The 24,345-nt window shown below is 41.5% G+C and overlaps 1 protein-coding gene and 1 long non-coding RNA gene across 2 annotated transcripts; both read left to right on the top strand.

Annotated features, from left to right (window-relative positions):
• Positions 1-1,237: 1,237 nt before the first annotated feature.
• LOC122541364 (calcium homeostasis modulator protein-like) lies at positions 1,238-13,822 on the top strand. The gene is made up of 3 exons (XM_043678070.1): positions 1,238-1,802; positions 5,469-5,738; positions 13,737-13,822. The coding sequence occupies exons 1-3, from the start codon at positions 1,350-1,352 to the stop codon at positions 13,740-13,742; spliced, it is 729 nt and encodes a 242-aa protein (XP_043534005.1). The 5' UTR covers positions 1,238-1,349; the 3' UTR covers positions 13,743-13,822.
• A 1,486-nt stretch (positions 13,823-15,308) lies between these two features.
• LOC122541366 lies at positions 15,309-19,626 on the top strand. The gene is made up of 2 exons (XR_006309578.1): positions 15,309-15,392; positions 17,178-19,626. It is a non-coding gene; the product is annotated as an uncharacterized LOC122541366 (long non-coding RNA).
• The last annotated feature ends 4,719 nt before the right edge of the window (positions 19,627-24,345 follow it).

The following is a 24,345-nucleotide window of genomic DNA, read 5'->3' on the forward strand; positions in this document are numbered from 1 at the left end:
CATGGAGAAAGCAGGAGAACAGGATTGAGAAACTTATCAATGACGATCAAATGTTGGAGCAGCCTTGATGGGCTGAATGGCCTAATTCTGGACCTATATCTTATGATGTTATGGACTTGTGTCTTGACAATAATGGACACATGCTAGCAGGAAGAAAGATCTGATGCTTATTGCAGATTTCCCAGCCTTTGAACTGTAATTTATTTCTCAGTTTTTATAAGGTCCGCCCAGTCTGTAGCATACCTTTCGAACTATTGTCAGAATGCTGCCTGGGCCTTTCCAGCATGCAGAGCACTCAGCTGTCTTTTTATACCACATCAAACTGACTGAAGACTAGCATCTGTGCTACTGAGGATGTGAAGAGAGGGATGTTCAGGTGGGGCTGAAGCTGAGGAGGAAGAGCTGGAAATGTGTTGCTGGAAAAGCGCAGCAGGTCAGGCAGCATCCAGGGAACAGGAGAATCGACGTTTCGGGCATAAGCCCTTCTTCAGGAAGGCCTTCAGGAAGGGCTTCTTCCTGAAGAAGGGCTTATGCCTGAAACGTCGATTCTCCTGTTCCCTGGATGCTGCCTGACCTGCTGCGCTTTTCCAGCAACACATTTCCAGCTCTGATCTCCAGCATCTGCAGACCTTACTTTCTCCGCTGAGGAGGAAGAGTCAAGGTTGACAGAGGGGGTGGTGGCTGGTAGTCAGGGTTGAGGCTGCAGTTAGGAACATAAGCAGATTCGTATGGCATTGAAGTGTGTTATACTTGACTTCCACTCTAACAATCTCAGAATAATCACCTGTTACCTTCCCCACAACCAGGAGATGCTCGATTTAAACATGTCATCATTTTAAAGATTTGGGTACTGGGTCATCCCTCAGACTTCATATTTGAAGGGGAAAGACCCAGTCTATCAATTTTTTGTTCTGAAAAAAAAACCTCAAGAAGTGACAGAGAAGTGAGGATCAGAGACTCTTTCATAGGCTGAATGCTTTGAATTTAAGACTCTTGAGTTCTGTAAAAAGGCCACTACACTCAAAATATTAACTCGGTTTTCTTTCCACAGATCTGCCGAGTTTCTCCAGAAATGTCTGTTTTATTTGATTTCCATATCCAGCATTCCCAGTTCTTTGTTCCATTTCAGTAAACAGATGGGCTGTGCCAATTTGCAAGACCACTAAGATTCGCACTTCTGCTTCGTGTTTTTGATTAAGACAAATATAGTTGTAGACAACCTGTTGGAACAACCTCAGTATCTACCTGGGCGGGGCTTAACACATATTTAAACTTACCCATCACTTACTGCAGTTACTTCAAACTTTGTAACTGTGAGCGCTCCAGTGAATTGCCAATTTATTGGTGCGATGGATCCTGAAATATTAAAAAACTTATTCAAAAATAGCAACGCCACAATCATCGGGAACACTATGCTGGTTCTAATCCTTTATGGATTGCAAATTCTCCTGGACAAACATATCCCGTGTCCATGTACTGGACATGAACAGAACCTCAACTTTGCCAGGCTATTTTTCTGTGTACCTTCAGTGATATTGTTGTTGATGAGATTACTGCTGCAACTTGATTCACATCAATGGCATTGTTATGAAGATTGCAGGACAAGTTGGAAATTTATTTTAATTTACAGCAAATTGGTCTTTCAACTTTTTCTCCCGTCAGTGATATGGATCTGCGTATTGTTCTTGGACGGTGATTACTACGCCTGTTCCGTGATCATGGAAAATGGAACAGTGTCGGGTCAGACATGCGCCAAATTCAGCTGCCAGAAGCCACTGCACCAGGAATGTGATCATTCGCGGGTGAGAAATGCCTTTATATGTTGTAAAGAGTAATTTAGTGGAAAATAACTTCCATTTCTAGCAAAACATCTTGACTTATTTTATAGTTGGCGATTGGGGGGACAAATAACTGAAAGCAGTTGAAACATTGCTGATCCGCCAGGGACGATTGTGATCACTCTATTGTAATCCTGGTGTAGGGGAGACATACAGGTATCCTGAAACAGGTCAGCGACTAAAAAACTTCCCCGTTAATTGTGGGGAGGATTTGAGGAAGGATGTTTCACTAAAAAGCTGGAATTGCAATCCAAGGAATGTACATAAGAACATAGATTAGGGGTAGGCCATTAAGCCCCTCTCGTCCGCCCCACCATTCCACAAGGTCAAGGCTGATCTACCCAGACCTCAACTCTTGCTTTGTGCCAGTTCTGTAGTCTTCAAATTGCCCATCTTTCAAAACTCTGCCCAGCTCCTCTTTTAACATCGACAGCAGGTCAGGAAGCGTCCCAGGAGCAGGAAAATCGACGTTTCGGACAAAAGCCCTTTATTAGAAATGAGGCTGCAACCTGGGCGTGGAGAGATAACTGGGAGGGGGATGGGGCTGGGGGAAGGTAGCTGAGAGTCCAATAGGTGGATGGAGATGGGGGTAATGGTGATAGGTTGGAGGAGAAGGTGGAGCAGATAGGTGGAAAGGAAGATGGACAAGTAGGACAGGTCATGAGGGCATTGCTGAGCTGGAAGTTTGGTACTGGGGTAAAGTGGGGAGAGGAGAAATGAGGGAACTGGTAAAGTCCACATTGATGCACTGGGTTTGGAGCATCCAGAGGCAGAAGATGAGGCGTTCTTCCTCCAGGTGTCGGGTGGTAAGGGAGTGGTGATGGAGAAGATCTAGGACCTGCATGCTTTGGCAGAGTGGGAGGGGAAGTTGAAGTGTTCAGCCACGTGGCAGTGGGGTTGGTTGATGCGGATGTCTCGAATACGTCCTTAAGATATATTTCCCTCCCCATCACTCTCTACTTTCTGTGAAGACCGTTCCCTCTGTGACTGCCTTGTCAGATCCTCGCGCCCCCAACAACCCAGCCTCCCCTCCCAGTACCTTCTCCTGCCACCACAGGAATTGCAAAACCTGTGCTCACACCTCCCCCCCTCACCTCTGTCCAAGGCTCCAAAGGAGCCTTTCACATCCATCAAAGTTTCACCTGCACTTCCACATGTCATTTACTGTATCTGTTGCTTCCGATGCAGTCTCCTCTACACTGGGGAGACAGGACGCCTACTCGCAGAGTGCTTCAGAGACTATCCCACGCTCCCCTCTGACCTATCATCATTACCTCTACCTCCATCCACCTATTGCACTCACAGCTGCCTTCGCCCCAGCTCCACCCCCTCCCATTTATCTCTCCACACTGAAAGCTCCCAGCCTCATTCCTGATGAAGTGCCTTTGCCCTAAATTTCGATTTTCCTGCTCCTTGGCTCCTGTCTGACCTGCCGTGCTTTTCCAGTACCACAATCTCAATTCTAATCTCCAGCATCTGCCATTGTCACTTTCGCCTAGTTGATTTCTTCTTTTTTTAACATTGTGCAGTGCTCACCTCCACAACTTTCTGGGTAAACAATTCTAGATGATCATTGCATTCTAGCAGGATTTTCCTCCTGTCGCAGATTTGAATGAATGTCTGCTTAATCTGCAACTATATCCCCAAATTCATGACTCCCCAATTAGTGGAAACATCTCAACATTTACCTTGTCAGGCCCCCTCAGAATCTTGTATATTTCAGTAAGATTACCCAACATTTCTTCCAAATTCCAATGAATAAAGGCCTGACCTGTTCAACCATTTATAATAAGTCAACACCATTAGGAATCAGCTTTGCAAATCTCTTTTGAACCATCCCCAGGGCTAATGTACTTTATTAAATAGGTGGTTAAAACTATGGGTGTGACCTCACCAGCACCCTGTATAGTTTTTGCTTACTCACCTGTGGGTTGAGGCCAGCATTTATTGCCCATCCCTAGTTGCTCCCTTGAGAAGGTGGTGGTGAGTTTCCTTTTTGTACCACTGCAGTCCACCTGTTGTGGATTGACCTACAATGCCCTGAAGGAGGGAATTCCAGCATTTTGACCCAGTGATATATTTCCAAGTCAGGGTGGTGAGTGGCTTGGATGGGAACTTGAAAGTGGTGGTGTTCCCATGTAACTGCTGCTCTTGTTCTTCTAGTTGGACATGACCATGGGTTTGGAAGGTGCTGTCTGAGGAACTTTGGTGAATTTATGCAGTGTATCTTGTAGGTAGTACACACTGCTGCTACAGAGCATCATTGTTGATGGAGTGGACTGTGTAACAAGAGTTTCCTAATTTTAAACGCCATTCCCCTTTCTCCCTAACATTTCCATTTGGGCCTCTTGTTGCGCCTCTTTGCTAACCTTTTGTGTTTCGTGCACAAGTAAACCCGATCATTTTGCATTGCATTTTTTAAAGAAACTCTCTCTGTAATCACTGATCTTTTGATTCTTCCTACTAAAGTAATTTCATAAACCAAGTTTTTGTGCACTGTCCTATACTCATTCTATATCCACCTGCAGTCTCTGTATGACCTCATCATGTCTTACCTTCCCACCTATTTTTCGGTTGTCAAAAAAAATTGCACACTATGTTCTACTCTGGACTGTGGGAGGAAACCCATGCAGACACGGGGAGAACATGCAAACTCCACACAGACAGTCACCTGAGACAGGAATTGAAACTGGGTCTACTAGCACTGTGAGGCAGCAGTGCTAACCACTGTGCCACCATGCTGCCTGTGCTGGCTGGTACGACTCACACATCATTAGGAAGTACAGCTCTCATTGCTGGCATCATACTGGCACTGGAAGGCATCTACCACAGCCCCCATTCATATGGGAGGCAGAGTTTCATTTTGGTTTTGCAGAATCACAATGTGGCTCACTTACCCAAGTGAGTAGTTACATATATTTACATGCGGGGCCTTGTCGTTTTCCAACAGAAAGAGCATGTTGTCCCATTGCACCTTTTTCGAGTGAACAAAAATTTGAAGGGAGTAGACATTCCTTGATGCGTTCTCCATGACAATACCTTAACCAACCAGTTTTTACTTGGCTGCTTTCAATTTTAATAACATTCTGGAAGTTAATTAGCCCCTGGTGCATTCTCCCTTGCAATACTCCCACTCAACATTGTCAGCCATTAGTACTCTGCTCCAACGCTGTATAAATTGTTACTTCTTTTGAAACTTGGCCTCTTACAAGGAGTGAAAATTGAAATTTATCAAGAAGGTTTGGACTCTGGGAACAATATAGAAGATAAATTGATAAAATGAGAGACAAAACAAAAAGAGTTGAGAAGAATTTGACGAATACCCAGGACTATCAGATAAGGGACAAGCCAGACAGGTTGGTATGTGCAGAGACAGCACTACATGATAGGACAAATACAGTGAAAGCAAAACTATTTGCTTGGATTTTAAAGAGAGACTTGGTGATCCAGATGTTTCAATAGAATCCTCTATTGCAGGAAAAGTAGTCTTGAAAGTTTATTTGAAACCCTTTTAGCCATATACTCTTAGGCAAATAAGTTGACAGAAAAAGGCATAATGAAAGCAATGGAATAGTTCTGTTGAATGGCTGTTGTTGAAATGTCTTTTCTTTTCCACCCACGCCTGAACAGTATATTGGCAGCATTTTCATTTCCGTATTCCTCGTCGCCCTGCTTATCACCTCCTGTCTTAGTTACTGCACTTGCTGTAACACTGAGAATTATTATTACAAGTACCAATGTGATGCCATGCATAAAAAAGAAAAATTGATAATGGAGGAAGTGAAAAGAAGAGCAGATGAAAAGGCGAAGAAGCTGTTTAATGAAAAAAAAAATGAATTAGATTCTTTGCTTGTTCCTGCATCAGTGGAGCATCTACTTCGAGATGATACAAATGAAGAGGTAAATGCAATGCAATGTTAATTTACTAACTTGTGAAATGATCATGACGTACAGTAAACATAGAATAAATATGTTGAATGCAGTTTAAACCAAGTAGCAAGTGTGTTTTGAAATATTTTCTAGCTTGTACCCTCAGCACTTCTGGCAGTGAGTAAGCAAAAATTATTGCTATTCTTTAATTTTTCCAAATGTTAATTTTAATCATCAGAAGATCATGAGCTGCAAAAGTGGAATATTTCACCTGTGCTTCTGGCATGAGTGAACAGACCTCAAGCAGAAACATCAGCTATTGAATAACAGTCCATCAAAGGGACTGTTTCCATGCTGTACAACTCTATGACTCTAAATTGGACAGTCCTGACATACACATCAATAATAGGTGCAGAGCAAAACTGACAAGTGGTGATCTGCTGCTTTCTCAAAACCATGAAACGCGATCACGTGAGTTTATGCCATTCTTATAAATTGGTGAGATATTGGGGAAATACAGACAAAATGAAAATATTTGATTTCTGATGTCAAGATAAGAAGTCAGCTTACACCTCAGGGTTTTAACAGTAAGTTCTGATTCTCACTGGTAAGCAGTGATGACCCTGTATCCATGCATTTTCATCCCATTACTCTCTAATCTACCTCCAGTCTGTGTAGTTTGCAATTCTATCAGGTACTGAAGAGAGACTAGCTAGTGGCAATCCCAATTTGTAAGTTAGAGCAGTTACCTGGTCATTGAAGCTGATTGGTGTTTTTTGCTAGACCTTCATGTTGTCCATCATTTCTCAGTCCCTGATGTCACATTCCATTGGTGGTGATTGCCTTTCCACTTTGTTTATGGAAAGTGGAGTGACATCGGCAGGTAATTTGTCTTACAACAGCATCATGTCAATGTCTGGCTAACTTAGAATACACTTCAGCAACTCACGACTGAACTCTGGGACTCACTGGTACCTTGTATTGCAATGCTTCTGCTAAAGCATTTTGCATCTGCCATCTGAGCAGAATGGCCCTCAAATATATTATCTTGCTTTCTTAGCACTGATTGACTTAATGCTCCCTGGATGTTGGCAGCCTTTCCTCTTGTCTTAACTTTTAATACGGACAAGAAGACAGCCAGCCTGTTAATGTTTGCCAGCACTGGAATAATAAAATTTGCTCTATAGCACTTGTTACATCAATGCAACACCGACAGAGTGCACTGGTAATGTGCAGGGCAAACACTTGCAAATGCTTTAACCAAATGGTTATGGTTCAAGGTTTAAAAGGAGTAGTCCTATGTAATATGTAACAATGCCACAATCAGTCAGGAGCATCGTCCAATCTCATTCTGGGGGTTAGCCACAGTAAGTTGTGTTCTTGATTCGATCAGGGTTCAGGGATCAGTGTATTTGTAGTCTGAGGATTAGATTATGGTCAGTCTTGCAGGTACAAACAGTCCAGGGATTACAGGGAAGTCAGTTGTGAAGATGCAGAGACATCAGTCAGGGAAATAAGCTGTAATCAGTCAGATCTGTCCTGGTACGTCAGTTGGAGGCATACGGTCAGTCCTGAGGAATTCACCACTCAAGGTTAGGGAAGGGGAATAATAATGTTGAGGTGATTACAGCCATGCTGAAAGGGGATAGTGATTGTGACTTGGGTAACTCCAAATGCAAAGTTGGGATTTGATACATTGGGGTAGCACAGGGTACTGTGGAATTGTATGCAGTTTTGCACATCCCCTCTGCTCTGCCCACTGTAGGGCAGTGGGCTGTAATAGTGGGTTTGTCCAGGTAATGGGACAGGGATGAAATTGACAAAGTAGGAATATTGTTAGTTAAATAAAAGGTTTTGATGGAACATTTGCAGCCTAAAGGTTGATAGTTTTGATGGAGATAGCTATGCAAAATAGAAATTGAAGATGGTGGTGGATTCTTAAAATGACACATGGACCCATAATTCTATAAGACATCAAAGCAGAACTAGAACATTTAGTCCATTGAGCCTGCTCTGCCATTCAATGAAATCATGGCAGTTTTGATAATCCTCAACTCCAATTTCTTGTATTTTCTGCATAACACCTGAGTCCCTCACTGGGTGACTCCTGATTTTGAGATTATCCCCTCAGGTCCGAGATTCTCCAATGAGGACAACAATCTTTCTGCATCTTCCCTATCAAGCCACTTTTATATTTCAGTAAGGGTACCTCTCAATCTTCTAAATTCTAACAAGTACAGAGCCAATCCACTCAATCTTCCCTCATAATCAGTCCCTCCATATCCAGGATCAGCCAAGTGAACCTTCTCTGGACTACCTCCAATGCAAGTATATTTTTGCTTAGACAGGGGGCCTAAAACCGTTTGGAATAGCCCAGTTACAGTCGGACTAACACCTTATGTGGATTCAGCAAAACCTCCCATGTTTTTTCTCCATTTCCTTTGAAATAAAGTCGAATATTCCATTTATTTTCCCTGTTAGCTGCTAAGTTTTGATGCTAGTTTTTTATAATCCTTGGATGAGAACTTCCAAATCCTTCTGTTCAATAATGTTTTACAGTCTTTTTCAATTTAATCATATCCAGCTCTGCTATACCTCTGCCATCATTCATGACCTCACGTGTTTCCACATTAAATTCCACCTGTCAACTTTTTGCCCATTCAATTGACCTGCCTTTTTCCCTAGGCAAACTCTTTGTGTTCCCCTCACCGCTTGCCTCCCCTGCTATTTTTGAGTCATCTACAAACTTGTCTGTAGTACATTGACTTGCCTCACCATAGTCATCAATATATATTGTAAATCATTATGGCCGAGCTCTTATTCCAGTAACACACCACTTGTGTAGGCTATCATCCTAAAAATGCAAACCCACCCCTCTTATCCCAGTCTTCTGTCTCCACACAATTAAGCAATACTAATACATTTGAACTCTTTCCTTATTAAGTAGCATAATGTGTAGCACCTGGCGAAACAGCTTCTGAATTTCTAAAGTTATCACGTCCACTGTTTCCCCTTTGTCAATCCTGCATGCTAGCTCCTCAAAGAATTGTAGTAAATTTGTCAAGTCTGGTTTCCTTTCACAAAGCCAAGCTAACTCTAATTGAAAATTTTCTGCATTTCTAAATACTTTGTTATTGTATCCTTTATAAAAAGACCCTGTGATGAGCTACTGACGACCCCCCGCCCTTTATAAATAAAGGTGTTACATTGACTTTTTTCTAATCTCTGACCTGTTGCAGAATGTCAGGATTCTTGGAAGAATGCATCCACTTTATTAGAAGAAAGTGAGGACTACAGCTGTTGGAGATCAGAGTTGAGAGTGTGATGCTGGAAAAAGCACAGCAGGCCAGGCAGCATCCGAGGAGCAGGAGAATTGTTGTTTTGAGCATAAGCTCTTCCTGATAAAGTTGGTTCTCCTGCTCCTCGAATGCTGCCTGGCCTGCTGTGCTTTTCCAGCACCACATTCTTGACTACTTTCTTCATTATCTTGGATGTATCTCATCAGGGGACTTACCGGTTTTAGCCCCATTAAGTTCCCTAGCATGTTTTCATGATTGATAGTTATTGTATTTATTTTCTCTCCTTTTACCATTTGAATATGGACAGCTCTCAGGAGAGCGGTCTGGATTGTGTTCCATTTATCATCGATTCTCAGTTGCACCATAATGATGAGAAATGGCTGCCAGCATTCCCTCAGTGGGTGGAGTCAATTTGTTTTGGGTTATCTGAGAAGGCAGGTGCCATTTCTGGCTGATGTGAGGCCCTTCAAGGGGAGTTACATTTATTAGACATCCATATAATCGAAGTCACACATCTGCTATTAAATTATGCTGTTCATAATGTTCAAGGATTTGCCAATGATCTATTTAAGAAACACTAGCCACAAGCAATCTGGCCATGTCATTGATCATGATAAATGTATCTTTCTCATCACTGTGAAACATAATTTATCAAAGCCAACCATAAAATTGTCACATGTATTCCCTCAATCTGAAGCATATTCTACCAATCCCGTAGTTGTAAAACTGGATGGGAAGTGCCCACTAACTCCTTAACACCGCTAAGGGCTGCATCCCTTTGACTTTCAGATATAGTCATTTGCTTGAAGCACTTGCCATTTGTGTGTTATCTAAGCTGCTAATACTTGTTGTATATATGACATTGAGTTGGCATGATGCTGTGCAGTGACATGTCCACCTCCTTAACTGTTCCATGCTCTCCAATGTCACAAACTGCCCTGCTTCTCCATCTGCACTAAAAAGCAATGCAAACCACAGAAGCTGGCAGCCTCCAAACAAGAGTGAAGTGAGTGAAGGTGAAAGTCATGAGATGCATGCTTATGTTCATGTAATATGTGTGATGTTGTGTGTGAAGCGACAGAAGCAGGCAAGTTGTAGGTGTTCCTGACCTCTAAAGTGAAATGCTGAAGGACTGAAGTGATGTCAGAGTTAGACCAAGAGCAGGCATATTGCTGTAGTAAGGCTGGTGGTTTGCTGCTTGCATGAATGAAAGGTTAAGGAAGATAGCGTCTATTGAGTCTGCAGAGATGATGTTCTGAAGTTGCAATTCAATGATGCCTGATATTTAAGGAGAAAATTGGAACCTTGTCCCTTAACTTGAGATTCTTATTTGATTCATTCTCACCTATTTTTGCAATATTTCCCTTCATGGCCTTTGTCCACAATGTTTTCAGCCCAATTGCTATCTTATCCCATTAAACTGAACTATCCCCAAGTTAAACATCCCTGGCTCTAACATTGTGGTAGAATGAAGTTAATTGATGTAACATCTGAACATAGTTTGGTCTAGGGCACTCAGAAACATTAACTCTGCTTTCTCTCCACAGATGCTGCCAGAAATGCTGAGTTTTTCCAACAATTTTTGTTTATGTTTGTGATTTACAGAATCTGTGGTTCTTTGGGTTTTTTTGTGAGTGAGCAAAGAACATTTTGAGAAGAGAGTTGATCAGTTAAAGTTGTGATACTTGTGGATACCAGTAATGGTTGATTTGTTGACTCCGATTGCAAGAAGTTTGGAACACCGAAATAAATTCCATTGCAATTGTAGGTGATATTAGTTAGATCACACCTGCAATACTGTGTGTAATTTTTGTCAAATTAAGAACTTTGACTAAATCTGTCGTCTTTCAGCAATGAACATGTGAGCCATGGAATTCCTGCAGTGTGGAGACAGTCCACATTGATCCTCCAAGGAGCAACCAGTCCAGATCCACCACTCCTACTCTGTCACCCTGCATTTCCCTATGGCTAGCACACCTAAGCTAAATATCCCTGAACACTATAGGCAATTTAGCATGGCCAGTCCATCTAACTTGCACATTTTTGAACTGTGGGACGAAACCAGAACTCCCGGCAGACACACACACAGAACATACAAACGCCACACAGATAGTCAGCCGAGGCTGGAATCAAAACAGCGTTTCAGTATTGTGAGGCAGCAGTGCTGACCACTGAGCCACCATGCTGCCCATTGATATATTGCTAATATAATATAATTCAAATCTACTGAGGCTATGAAAACTTCTTATAAACACTGGGTAAACCTCGATTGGAGCTGTACGTTCAATTATAATGATCCTTGTTTATTAAAATTGTCAAGAACCTTGAAGTAGGTGCAGGAGAAATTTCCTGGAATGAAACCAGGGATAAGTGCATTCAGTTGCATGGAAGGAATTGAGAAGTTGGGATTTTTCTTGCAGTAGGGAAGGTAAAGGGAAGAATTAATGCAATATTCAAAATCATAAGTATTATTGACAGGAATGACAGTAGTGTTTCTATCAGTAATCAGAGGAAATACCTTTGCATTTATTGACAAAAGGAAGAGAAACAACTTGAGGAAAGTCTTCTTTTATATAACTTATACTTGTAATCAGGAATGCAAAACTTGAAAGGCTGGTGGGAAGAAGATTTAATTGGAACTTCCTAAATGGAAATTGGAAAGTTACTTAAAGGAAGTTAACCAAGAGGCATGACAAAGGATTGGGGTTACTTGGACAACTCCAGAAAACGAACAGGTGTGAACATTCAGGCAAATGATTGAACTCTGCTATATCATTATATCATATATTTGCTTCTACAAAGTGCATCTTTAAATCTGCACTATTCCGGTAAAGATGCTTTCAGTGCAGATATTGGGGCCAAAAAGGAAAGTAGGACTTGGGTTACAAGGAAAGACTGGATAAGTTGGGTTTATTTTTCATGGAGCAGTGAAGGTTGAGAGGGGACCTGATAGCGGCATATTGAAATAATAAGTGGCATTGATAGGGTGAAACAATCCTTCACTACCACCCCCTGTCTTCTACGTTTGAGCCAATTCTGTAACCAAATGGCTAGTTCTCCCTGTATTCCATGAGATCTAACCTTGCGAACCAATCTCCCTTAGGGAACCTTGTCAAACGCCTTACTGATGTCCAAATATATCATGTCCACTGCTTTGCCCTCATCAATCCTCTTTGTTACTTCTTCAAAAAACTCAATCAAGTTCGGGAGACATGATTTCCCACGCACAAAGCCATGTTGACTATCCCCTAATCAGTCCTTGCCTTTCCAAATACATGTGCATCCTGTCCCTCAGGGTTCCCTCTAACAACTTGCTCAGCACTGATGTCAGGCTTACCGGTGTATAATTCCCTGGCTTGTCCTTACCACCTTTCTTGAATAGTTAGCCAACCTCCAGTCTTCTGTCACCTCACCTGTGACTATCGTTGAAACAAATATCTCAGCAAGGGGCTAGTGGAGTGCCACAAGGATCGGTGCTAGGTCCACTACTTTTCATCATTTATATAAATGATTTGGATCTGAACGTAAGTGGTAGAGTTATTAAGTTTGCAGATGACACCAAAATTGGAGGTGTCGTGGATGAAGATGGGTCAATAGGCTAAGAAGTGGCAGATAGAGTTTAATTTAGATAAATGTGAGGTGCTGAATTTTGGGAGAGCAAACCTTAGCATGACTCATACATTTAATGGTAATGTCCAAGGGAGTGTTGCTGAACAAAGAGACCTTGGAGTACAGATTCATAGTTCTTTGAAAGTAGAGTCTTAGGTAGCTAGGATAGTGAAGAAAGCATTTCATATGCTTTCCTTTATTAATCAGAGTATTGAGTACAGGAGTTAGGCTGTACAGGACATTGGTTCGGCCACTTTCGGAATATTGCGTGCAATTCTGGTCCCCTTGTTATTGGAAGGATATTGTGAAACTTGAAAGGGTTCAGAAAAGATTTACAAGGATGTTGCCAGGGTTGGAGGATTTTAGCTATAGGGAGAGGTTGAATAGGCTGAGGCTGTTTTCCCTGGAGCGTCAAATGCTGAGGGGTGACCTGATAGAGCTTTATAAAATCATGAGGGGTATGGATATGGTAAATAGACAAAATATTTTCCCAGGTGTGGGGGAGTCCAGAACAAGAGCGCAAAGGTTTAGCGTGAGAGGGGAAAGATATAAAAGATACCTAAGGGGCAACTTTTTCACACAGAATGTGGTATATGTATGGAATGAGCTGCCAGAGGAAGTGATGGAGTCTGATGCAATTGCAACATTTAAAAGGCATTTGGATGTGTACATGAATAGGAATGGCTTTGAGGAATATGGTCTGGGTGCTGGCAGATTGGACTAGATTATGTTGGGATATCTGGTCGGCATGAACGAGTTGGACTAAAGGGTTTGGTTCTGTGCTGTACATCTCTATGACTCTATGACTCTACGAAAACAAAGTCATCTTATTCCATTAGTAGGTGCATCAATAACAAGGGCATTGACTTATGGCAAGAGGCAGAAGGCCAAGAGAAGAATTGAGGAAGTTGTTTTCATCCAGAGAGTGGAGCACACTGCTTGGAAGGATGGTTGAGTCAGAAATTCTGATAATGTTTATGCTGTATTTAAATATTGTGTTGACATTGTCTCCACTGCTTATGCTCCATGAGCTGAAAAATTAGTTGACCGTCAGTATTTCATTGTAAGTCTGTTGAAATATCATCAACTTGAATTGTAAATGCCACTTTTCTTTTCACAGGTCTAGATGACTCAGCTGAGTATGTTGAATACTTTCCACGTTTGCATCAGAATTTCAACATCCACTGGATTGTTTTGTTTGTAGTAAATGCGTACTGGCATCATTTATCGAGAGCATTTCCTTCAATCAAACATCTATTCTATTATAGAAAATATAGCTTTTGAATAATTAATCTGCACAAATATTCAAACACTTAACACAAATCATGGTTATATGCTATTGCAGAATTTGTTCGGGTGTGTGTCAGGAAATTGGGGCCGGTGTCATGATCGATTGTGGGGAGGTTTGATCAATAATGGTTAAGGGCTTAATGGCAGCAGTCTTTGGAGCTCGAGGGAAGACAGTTAACTCAATTATGGAGTAGGTGTCATTGTATTTGGCTCATTGAGGAATGGTCTCTGTAAAATAAGGGGCAATTGCAGATAGAAGACTGAGACCTGATAATGAATGGAGGGGACTGGAAGCTCTGGGAGAAGTGTTCAAACAGGTCACGGGAAGTCTGTCTAGGGATACATGGATGTAGATGAAATAGGGGATTGAGAGCAATCATCTGAGGAGGAAGATGATATTTAAAATCAGGCCATTCACCAGGAGGGTTGTCCAAAACAGCATGACAGAACAATGTATCACAGAGCCCCAAGAGGCCAGAGACAGTACAGTCATTGATACTTGCTTTCAGGCCGAATGAGCAGGCTTTAGATTTCACATAATTGTTTCAGAATCTGCCGCTAATCTGGAAAGAAGCCTTTGCTTAGTGCAAATTGTATTCTTCCTTGTTATTTTTGTAATTCCTGAACATTTGTGTTGCTGAGTAAATGCTTCATTTTCGATGTGATTGCATGCATGATAGCTTCAGGTGACCTTCTTTGACGTATCTGCACATAAACTGGCGTTCATGATCTTTTCTGAAATAGCAATATTAAGGCAGTGCACTAACATCATTAAGTAACTCTAAAGACATTCATGAGGATATGACATCTGACTGATCTGTAGTGAGATCACTCACAATAGATTCCAGATTGACAGGAATCCTGAGGGATCTTCTTTTGGCCATGCTATTATCGTTCATATTTAACAGTACATGTAGACTACGAGGTAGTCTGGAAAATGCCTGAACATCCTCTCCGACAGGACAAACACTGTGTGAGGTACCACCTTGCATATCTTCTGTTACCAATTACTTGTGTATGAGGGATTGACAGGAATCCTGAGGGACCTTCTTTTGGCCATGCCATTATCGTTCATATTTAACAGTACATGTAGACTACGAGGTAGTCTGGAAATGCCTGAACATCCTCTCCGACAGGACAAACACTGTGTGAGATACCACCTTGCATATCTTCTGTTACCAATTACTTGTGTATGAGGGACAGTGGATAGATAAGTTGCCCATTGTACATATCGTAGTGTGAATATCAGAGTGCTCCCTTGAAATGTTATGCAGAGTTTTCTCTATAGAGATGTGTGGAATCATCAATGAATTGGCACTCCCACCCGTAAGTTATCTGTAGGCGTGGAATATTAGACTATCTGCAGTCCAAGAATCAGTAGCTTGTGAGAGATGAGCACTGCTTGGCTATTTTTACCAGTTTTGTCCTGGACATGTTGGAAGAGGCTGCTGATCTCTCACATGGGTGTGCGTTGACAAGGCCTTAGGTGAAAATTATACCACTGCAGACATTGGAACAGTGCAAGTTAAAATATATTTACAAAAGTTTTATGTCATTTATATAGATGTAATTACCCATGTGCCCTCAGTACACTTCCTTTTCTTCATATCACTCAGAATAAATGAAGGTCCAATACCTGCAGCGAGGGTGGAGACACCCTGCTCGGTGGATGGTCTTGTTGACTTGGAAGTGTTTGCATAGTTTTCTGCTAACACCTTTGGGCTGCTGACAGTCTACTGCCTCGATGCAGGCTCACCTTCCTCAGCTTGTATTGCTGAAGGCTTTGGGGATCCCAGGCAGTAGGAGGTCACGAGGCTTTTACCTCCAGAGTGTCAAGAGAAGAACCTTCTTGAGTGCCTATGTTTGGCATCATCCTCACTGAGAGAATGGGAAGCATCCAGTCTCCTGAATGGAGGGTCAGCTAGAATGACAGAAAGATCCTCATTCCTCTCTTGTGTTGTCACTGATGATGAGCACCAATGGTTAAAGGGTCCGAAGGCATGTGTACATCCAGCAGACAGTGAGTGTAGTGGGCTTGGATCTTCAAGGCAATAGCACTTTACCCATGGAGGCAGCCAGGCACAATTTTATTTGGAACTTTGATTTTTGATTTGATTTATTGTAGTCACATGCATCTAAATACAGTGAAAAGCTTAGTTTTGCGAGCATTCCAGGCAAATCATAGCAAACGAGGACTTACAGACAATAGAGTGTTTAGAAAGAGCAAGGCACACAAGGTTACAACTGCACGGGAGGTGCACAGAGCAAGATCAACATTATTTGCAATTAGAGAGATCCATCCAGCAATCTAATAACAGCAGGGAATATGTTGTTCTTGAATCTATGTTGTGTGTGTTCAAGTGTCGGTATCTTCTGCCTAATGGAAGAGGTAGTGGGAGTGCATTACCAGGATGGGAGGAGTCTTTGATGATATTGGCAGCCTTTTTGTGACAATATGAAGTGTCAAATTGATACTTGCTTTCAGGCTGAATGAGCAGGCTTTAGATTTCACATAATTGTTTCAGAATCTGCCGCTAATCTGGAAAGAAGCCTTTGCTTAGTGCAAATTGTATTCTTCCTTGTTATTTTTGTAATTCTTGAACATTTGTGTTGCTGATTAAATGTTTCATTCTCGATGTGATTGCATGCATGATAGCTTCAGGTGACCTTCTTTGACGTATCTGCACATAAATTGGCGTTCATGATCTTTTCTGAAATAGCAAGATTAAGGCAGTGCACTAACATCATTAAGTAACTCTAAAGACATTCATGAGGATATGACATCTGACTGATCTGCAGTGAGATCACTCACAATAGATTCCAGATTGACAGGAATCCTGAGGGATCTTCTTTTGGCCATGCCATTATCGTTCATATTTAACAGTACATGTAGACTATGAGGTAATCTGGAAATGCCTGAACATCCTCTCCGACAGGACAAACACTGTGTGAGGTACCACCTTGCATATCTTCTGTTACCAATTACTTGTGTATGAGGGACAGTGGATAGATAAGTTGCCCATTGCACATATCGTAGTGTGAATGTCAGAGTGCTCCCTTGAAATGTTATGCAGAGCTTTCCCTATAGAGATGTGTGGAATCATCAATGAATTGGCACTCCCACCAGTAAGTTATCTGTAGGCGTGGAATATTAGACTATCTGCAATCCAAGAATCAGTAGCTTGTGAGAGATGAGCACTGTTGGCTATTTTTACCAGTTTTGTCCTGGGCATGTTGGAGGAGGCTGCTGATCTCTCACATGGGGCCTTAGGTGAAAATTATACTACTGCAGACATTGGAACAGTGCAAGTTAAAATATATTTACAAAAGTGTTATGTCATTTATATAGATACAATTACCCATGTGCCCTCAGTACACTTCCTTCTTCTTCATATCACTCAGAATAAATGAAGGTCCAATATCTGCAGCTAGGGTGGAGACACCCTGCTCGGTGGATGGTCATGTTGACTTGAAAGTGTTTGCATAGTTTTCTGCTAACACCTATGGGCTGCTGACAGTCTACTGCCTAGATGCAGGCTCACCTTCCTCAGCTTGTATTGCTGAAGGCTTTGGGAATCCCAATCAGTAGGAGGTCACGAGGCATTTACCTCTAGAGTGTCAAGAGAAGAACCTTCTTGAGTGCCTGTGTTGGCGTCATCCTCACTGAGAGAATGGGAAGCATCCAGTCTCCTGAATGGAGGGGCAGCTAGAATGACAGAAATATTCTCATTCCTCTCTTGTCTTGTCACTGATGATGAGCACCAATGGTTAAAGGGTCCGAAGGCAGGTACATGTGTACATCCAGCAGACAGTGAGTGTAGTGGGCTTGGATCTTCAAGGCAATAGCACTTTACCCATGGAGGCAGCCAGGCACAATTTTATTTGGAACTTTGATTTTTGATTTGATTTATTGTAGTCACGTGCATCTAAATGCAGTGAAAAGCTTAGTTTTGCGGCATTCCAGGCAAATCATAGCAAATGAGGACTTACAGACAATAGAGTGTTTAGAAAGAGCAAGGCACACAAGGTTACAACTGCACGGGAGGTGCATAGAGCAAGATCAACATTATTTGCAGTTAGAGAGATCCATCCAGCAATCTAATAACAGCAGGGAAGATGTTGTTCTTGAATCTATGGTGTGTGTGTTCAAGTGTCGGTATCTTCTGCCTAATGGAAGAGGTAGTGGGAGTGCATTACCAGGATGGGAGGAGTCTTTGATGATATTGGCAGCCTTTTTGTGACAATATGAAGTGTCAATGGAGTCCATGGATGGAAAGCTGGCTTCTCTGATGGCCTGGGCTGTGCACGCAACCACCTGTAGTTTCTTATGGTCCTGGGCAGAGCACTTGCCATGCCATGTTACACACCTGATCAAATGTTTTCTATGGTGCATTTGGAAAAGTTGATAAGGGTTCTTTTGGACATGCTGAATTTCCTAAGTCTCCTGAGGAAGAGAAGGGTCTTCTTCGTTCAATCCAATTCACTGCAACAGGGAATATCTTCTGCCTGAGAGTCTGAGCATGTACCTTGTCTCTGGCAGCCCTCAGGGTCAGACCCCTGGGACATTCCTCCTCAGTTGAGACATAATGACTTTCCCATCAGGCTGGTCAACCAAGTCCAGGTTGCAAAAGATACCAGTCAGTCTGTTGCAGGAGGGTGCAGAGGTTGCTTGGACAACCTCTGAAAGATCCCTGGTTTCCTCTAGCTTCAAGCAACATTGAAAGGATTAGGCACTAACTTCTTAGCAAAGGTTCACTTAGTCCTGAATAGTGCTTACATACAAAGGGAAATTAATAGTAGAAGATGATAAAAATTTGTACTCGATGATGAAAAAACCACCTCATGATCTAAGGAGGGAGCACTTCATTGACAAAGTTTGTTTTGATGGTGAGAATCTGATTTTTGGTGTCACATCTATTGAAGTCATCATGCCTGCCATTATTCCCACCAGCTTAGGGAGGGGAAGACAGGGTCCAAATGCTTCTGGGGGCAGGTGCTTCTTGATAATAGAATGAATAACAGAAGGTGTGCACAAAGTCAGCAGGAAGCCCCAATAGTTTGTTAGGTGACGAGAAAAGTTAAAGGTTCTTCCCCAGTTCACAGCATATAAAACTAAAAAAAAGGTGTATAATAAAACACAAAAAAAGACAAAGCTTGTTTGAATGCAATGGAGTTTCACAAGATCAGGATACTTCAGAGACTGACAGCCAAGGCAATTCTGTATTTTGAAAGTGCCATCACTGTTAAAACTTGGGTAACACAGAAGCTTATTCATGCTTATTAATGCACAGACAACTTTCCAGAAATTGGCAATGAAGTGATGATCCAATGGATTTTCTTTTAGATGTTGTTTGATAAATAAAAAGCTGCCAGGATAACAGAGAAAAAGATCCTCTCTCTGTGAGGGTATTCAGAAGATGAGAGAGCTTTTGTCAAGCTGTTGTTTCACAGCCTCTGATATACCCTCTCTCAGATCGAATTCTTGACGACATATCCTTATTGTTGTTAAAGACAATTGTTATTCTTGACAAAAGGGGACAAATCATGTTGAGACTTGAAGTTATGACATTACTCTTCACTGAAAATGGTATTTCACAATGAACATTTTGAAATGTAATCAAATGTAATGCTATTGCCAGTATTCAGCTTTCCTAAATTGCTATTTAGCATTTTTACTAACCAAAAGTTTAATGACTTCTGTTTTGTTTCTCTATTTGAACAATAGAAAAAAAAAGTTTAACGTGTTATTTTTTTGTTGTAATGGCATTGCATCGGGGAACCATAGTATTTGTTGGCAACTATAGAAAAAGAAAGCAAAACATGCACAGACAAAAAGCTTGTAACAATTTAATTCCTGACCCAAGGTTATATTTCACAGCATCTTCTGTGTATTGCATGAGAGCAAGATGAATCAAGCTGTTTTTGAGCTCACGCTTTTTTTTACCGATTCAGTGTAAATTCTTCCAATGAAACGTTGCAATGTTTGAACCCAATGCATTCAGTTGCTATTACAAATTAATTTCGCTTACAACTGAGGCCCTCCCTCTCACTGGGATCTCTCTGAGGCAGAACTACACTCTGCACAGTATTGCTCGCAATTCTGACCCCAAAGTAAGCGTCTGATCAGACATCTACACAATCACAAACACCAGGAATTACAATCTCTTAAATGTTGCTTATCTCCTCCTCACCCCAGCTCCATTGCTACGGAAACCCCCTACCCGTGTCTGTGTTGCCGTAAGCCTGATGAATCCGAAACAGAACCACTGATTCCGTGAATCCTGTAGAATCTGGTTCTGGACACCCCCATGTTTGGAAACATCTTCTGAGTATTTACCCTGTCAAACCCCTTAAGAATCACATATGTTTCAATCCGATCACCTCTCATGCTCCCAAAATCCAGGGAGAAGATTCACAATTTCAACAGCCATTGCTTAAATGATAATCCCTCCAAATCAGGGATTATACCAGTCAATGTTCAGGTAGTTATTAACATTTTGTTTGGTTTTTATTCAGTTGACATTGCAAGGTGTGATGGGTTTGGCCAAAAATTTATTGCATACTTCTAATGTTAGTTGGAGTGGCTTACTACACAGGCAACTAGAGAAAGAAATTAATAGCCAACCACATTGCTGCAAATCAAGATCAAAAACAGGCCAGAAAGGGGAATGACAAGTTTTCTTATCTGTTGCACATTATTGCATCCGATGCTTCATTTTTAAGAACAGAACCTGGGTTGATTTAATCATTTTAATTAATTAATTTTAAATTCTGTGGCTGCTGTAGTCGGATTTGAACTCATGTTTCAGTTCATTGCTCTGCTGCATTAATTGTCCGGTATCCAAAACAGCTAAGTCACCACAGTTGCATTTTGATGAAATTGTGTCCAGACAGATTAAACTCAGAAGAATGTGGGGAATGTTGAACATTCAATCATGTCATTTCATAAAGAAATATGAAACTCTTAAACCTAAGATATTGATCTGAATCTTTATCCTACAAATCAACATATTCATAGTTCTGGGATGTCAGGTATGCTATGATTGTGATTATAATAACGAAGGAAGATAGGTCTGATTGCTGTAACAGTGGAGGAATCTACTTGATGTTTGCCACAGAAGATGCCATTGTAAGGACTAACCCCCCCTCAGTGGTTTCAAGTTCTCAATCCAGGATCACAGTTTGGGCTTTTCCCACCCACCAACACCACTGACATGACCTTCACTGTGCTCCATTTTGAAAAAAATTGTACGGAACAATATCAATGATGTACATGGACTTTTTATTTCACTCCCACTACGTTTTGACTTATTAACTGCAAGGACCCATGAAGAAGATTCTCAAATTTGACTTCCTTAAGAAATGTATCCATCCTCCATCTACTCCATGATGATGTGGAGGTGCTGGTGTTGGACTGGCTGGACAATGTTAAAAATTGCCCTTGAATGAGCCATTTTCTTGGTTATTGAGGAGTGGCTTACTGCATAGTCAACTAGAGAAATAAATTAATAGCCAACCACATTGCTGCAACCTAGAATCAAAAACAGGTCAGGAAGGGGAATGACAGGTTTTCTTCTTTGTTGCAAATTATTGCATCAGATGCTTCATTTTTAAAAACAAAAGCTGGGCAGTTTTAATCATTTTAATTATTGATTTTAAATTCTGCGGCTTTGGATTTGAACTCATGCCTCCAGATCATTGTTCTGCTGCATGAGTTGTCTGGCATCCAAAACAGCTAAGCCGTCACAGTTGCATGTTGGTGAAATTGTGCCCAGACAGGGTTAGCTCAGAAGGATGTGGGGAATGTTGAATACTCAACCATATAATTAAACAAAGAAAAATGAAACTCTTAAACCTAAGATATTAATCTGAATCTTTATCCTACAAATCAATGTATTCGTAATTATAGGGTGTCAGGTATACTGTGATTGTGGTTAAAATCTGGTCTGATTGCCATAACTGTGGAGGAATCTCCTTGATATTTTCCACAAAAGATGCCATTGCAAGGATTGTCCCCCCTCAGTGTCTAAAATTCTCAATCCAGGATCACAGTTTGACTGTTCCCACCCACCAATACCACTGACATGATCTTCACTGCGCGCCATTTTGAAAACAAATATATGGAACAATATCAATGACGTACATAGACTTTTTATTTCACTCTCACTATGTTTCAACTTATTAACTGCAAAGACTCATGAAGAAGATTCCTCAAATTTGACTTGCTTCAGAAATATATCCATCTTCCATCTACTCCATGATGATGTGGAGGTGTTGGTCTTGGAATGTGTAGACAATGTTAAAAGTCAAAGAACACCAGGTTATAGTCCAACTGGTTTATAAGGAGCTTGAACTTCCAAATAAACCTGTTGGACTATAACCTGGTGTCATGTAATTTTAAACTTACTCCATGCTGAACGCACTTACTGTCTTTTTGTTTAATCATTACTGCCAGTTATAAGACCTTAGAAAATAGAGATATAACAAGTCCAGCATTGCAGAAATAAATAAAAGTTCAGAACAACTTCCAACACAGACCAGCCTCCAGTCCACATTGGACTTTGGCCCCTGATTGCACCTTGAGTTTCATGAAGTTGGAACACAGCTTTGGAATTGCTTCAAGGCCAGGAGACCACACTGAGGTCATGCCAGGCCAAGAGAAAGCCAGATAATGCCAGATGGCTGCCAAGCCTAGCCAGGAGTCCATTTCGCCATGCCAGGAAACTGCTATGATTTAGAGACAAAAAAAGATGCTGGAATCCAAAAGTAGACAGGCAGGAGGCTGGAAGAACACATCCAGCCAGGCAGCAACAGGAAGTGGGGAAGAAGGGTGACACCTGATACATTGACTTCTACACCTCCTGATGTTGCCTGGCTTGCTGTGTTCTTCCAGCCTCTTGCTTGTCTACCAGCAGGCAACTACAACAGGCCGAGAAGGTCCCTCATCATGTCTGCACTGAAGTCGGGAGTTGTCGGAGGCCGGGAGTTGGTGGAGGCCAGGAGGGAAGAAGAAATAAAGAACATAAAGAGAAGAAAAGAAAAAGAATGGGAGGAGTGGGCGAATTCTGGCTGAAGTGTTCTTCTCCACCGCTGGAAGTTCTCTTCTCCTTAGTGCACGCTTATTATTGCATCCAACCTTCAGTTACATATTAACAGGTATGGAGAATATACACATCAATGGGAATCTTTTCAAAACACAAACTGCCTTCAGTCTAAAATCAAAATCACTCCAGCACCAGCCATTGGACTTCAGTATGAAAGCAGAGAAAATATTTTCCAAAAGTATCTTTACAAATCTTCAATTTCATCACTATTGTCTGGTCAATAATAACTTTTGTCTGGCCGACTTAGTTTCATGGTCCAAGGATCCCTCAAAAACCATTAATGAATTACATTTACCTGCTGTTATGGGATTCCATTCACAAATATGGGTTAGCGTTATTTTATATGTTCCGTTTTTGACGTTCATTAATAATGATAGAAGTAGCATGGTGGTTCCAATGACCCTGTCAAAATCACAACACTGGCTTTGGTGAGGTCCTTCTTTCTCGATGCACAATACTTGTCTTGTTTGAATCAAACCATCCTGACTTGGAGCTAGGTGGCTATTTCTCCACTGTCACCAGGTCAAATCTTTGGAAGTCCCTTCCTTCTGGCATTGAGGTCACCTCTGCACAATAAAGACCGAATTGGTTCAAGATTGCAGAAAACCACCACTTTCTCCAGGACAATTAGGGTTGGGGAAACTGGTATTCCTGATGAAGAACTTTTGCCCGAAACATTGATTTTACTGCTCCTCGGGTGCTGCCTGAACTGCTGTGCTCTTCCAGCACCACTAATCCAGAATCTGGTTTCCAGCATCTGCAGTCATTGTTTTTACCTAACTGATATCACTGTGCCATTCCAGGAAGTATGGTTGCTATTTAGAGAATATAAGCTTTCCAGGAACATCAACCAGATATTAAGCAGCTAATCTGTTAAATTTAACATGGCCTGTTGGGGAAACAATGGTGATTTTGCATCTGGGAGGGAGATAATCCATTTGAATATAGGAAATGGTGCAGTGAGATCTATTGCATCCATTTCAGTGATTTTGGAATATATGTTGATAAGGGCTTGAAGAAGGAAGTAGGCACTGGAAGAGTGAAGCTTTTACCAGCTGTTTTTGACTCTTTTCTGAGACTGACTGCTTGCTCAGGCTAAGGGCAGTGCACTGTCACACATGTACTTCATATTGTTTAGGTTAATTGCAACTGTGGGTTTCCTGAAAACTGGAAATACACTGGGAAGTTTGAAATCTATTGAAATATGATACACACTGCTTTGAAATAGAATGTGTTTCTAAGCTCAAACTTACTATGAAGTTTCTGGCCTTTAGTTCTATTACCATAGTTGTTTTCTCCTGTGCTCAAACTGCAAACAAGGCCTGTTGAATATTT

This window comes from Chiloscyllium plagiosum, chromosome 37, assembly GCF_004010195.1.
Source record: "Chiloscyllium plagiosum isolate BGI_BamShark_2017 chromosome 37, ASM401019v2, whole genome shotgun sequence".
NCBI lineage: Eukaryota > Metazoa > Chordata > Chondrichthyes > Orectolobiformes > Hemiscylliidae > Chiloscyllium > Chiloscyllium plagiosum.

Coding starts and splice junctions, on each gene's coding strand:
- LOC122541364 (XM_043678070.1), top strand. CDS start 1,350: ATGGATCCTGAAATATTAAAAAACTTATTCAAAAATAGCAACGCCACA. Junction 1,803..5,468: donor AGGAATGTGATCATTCGCGG/GTGAGAAATGCC, acceptor ACGCCTGAACAG/TATATTGGCAGCATTTTCAT.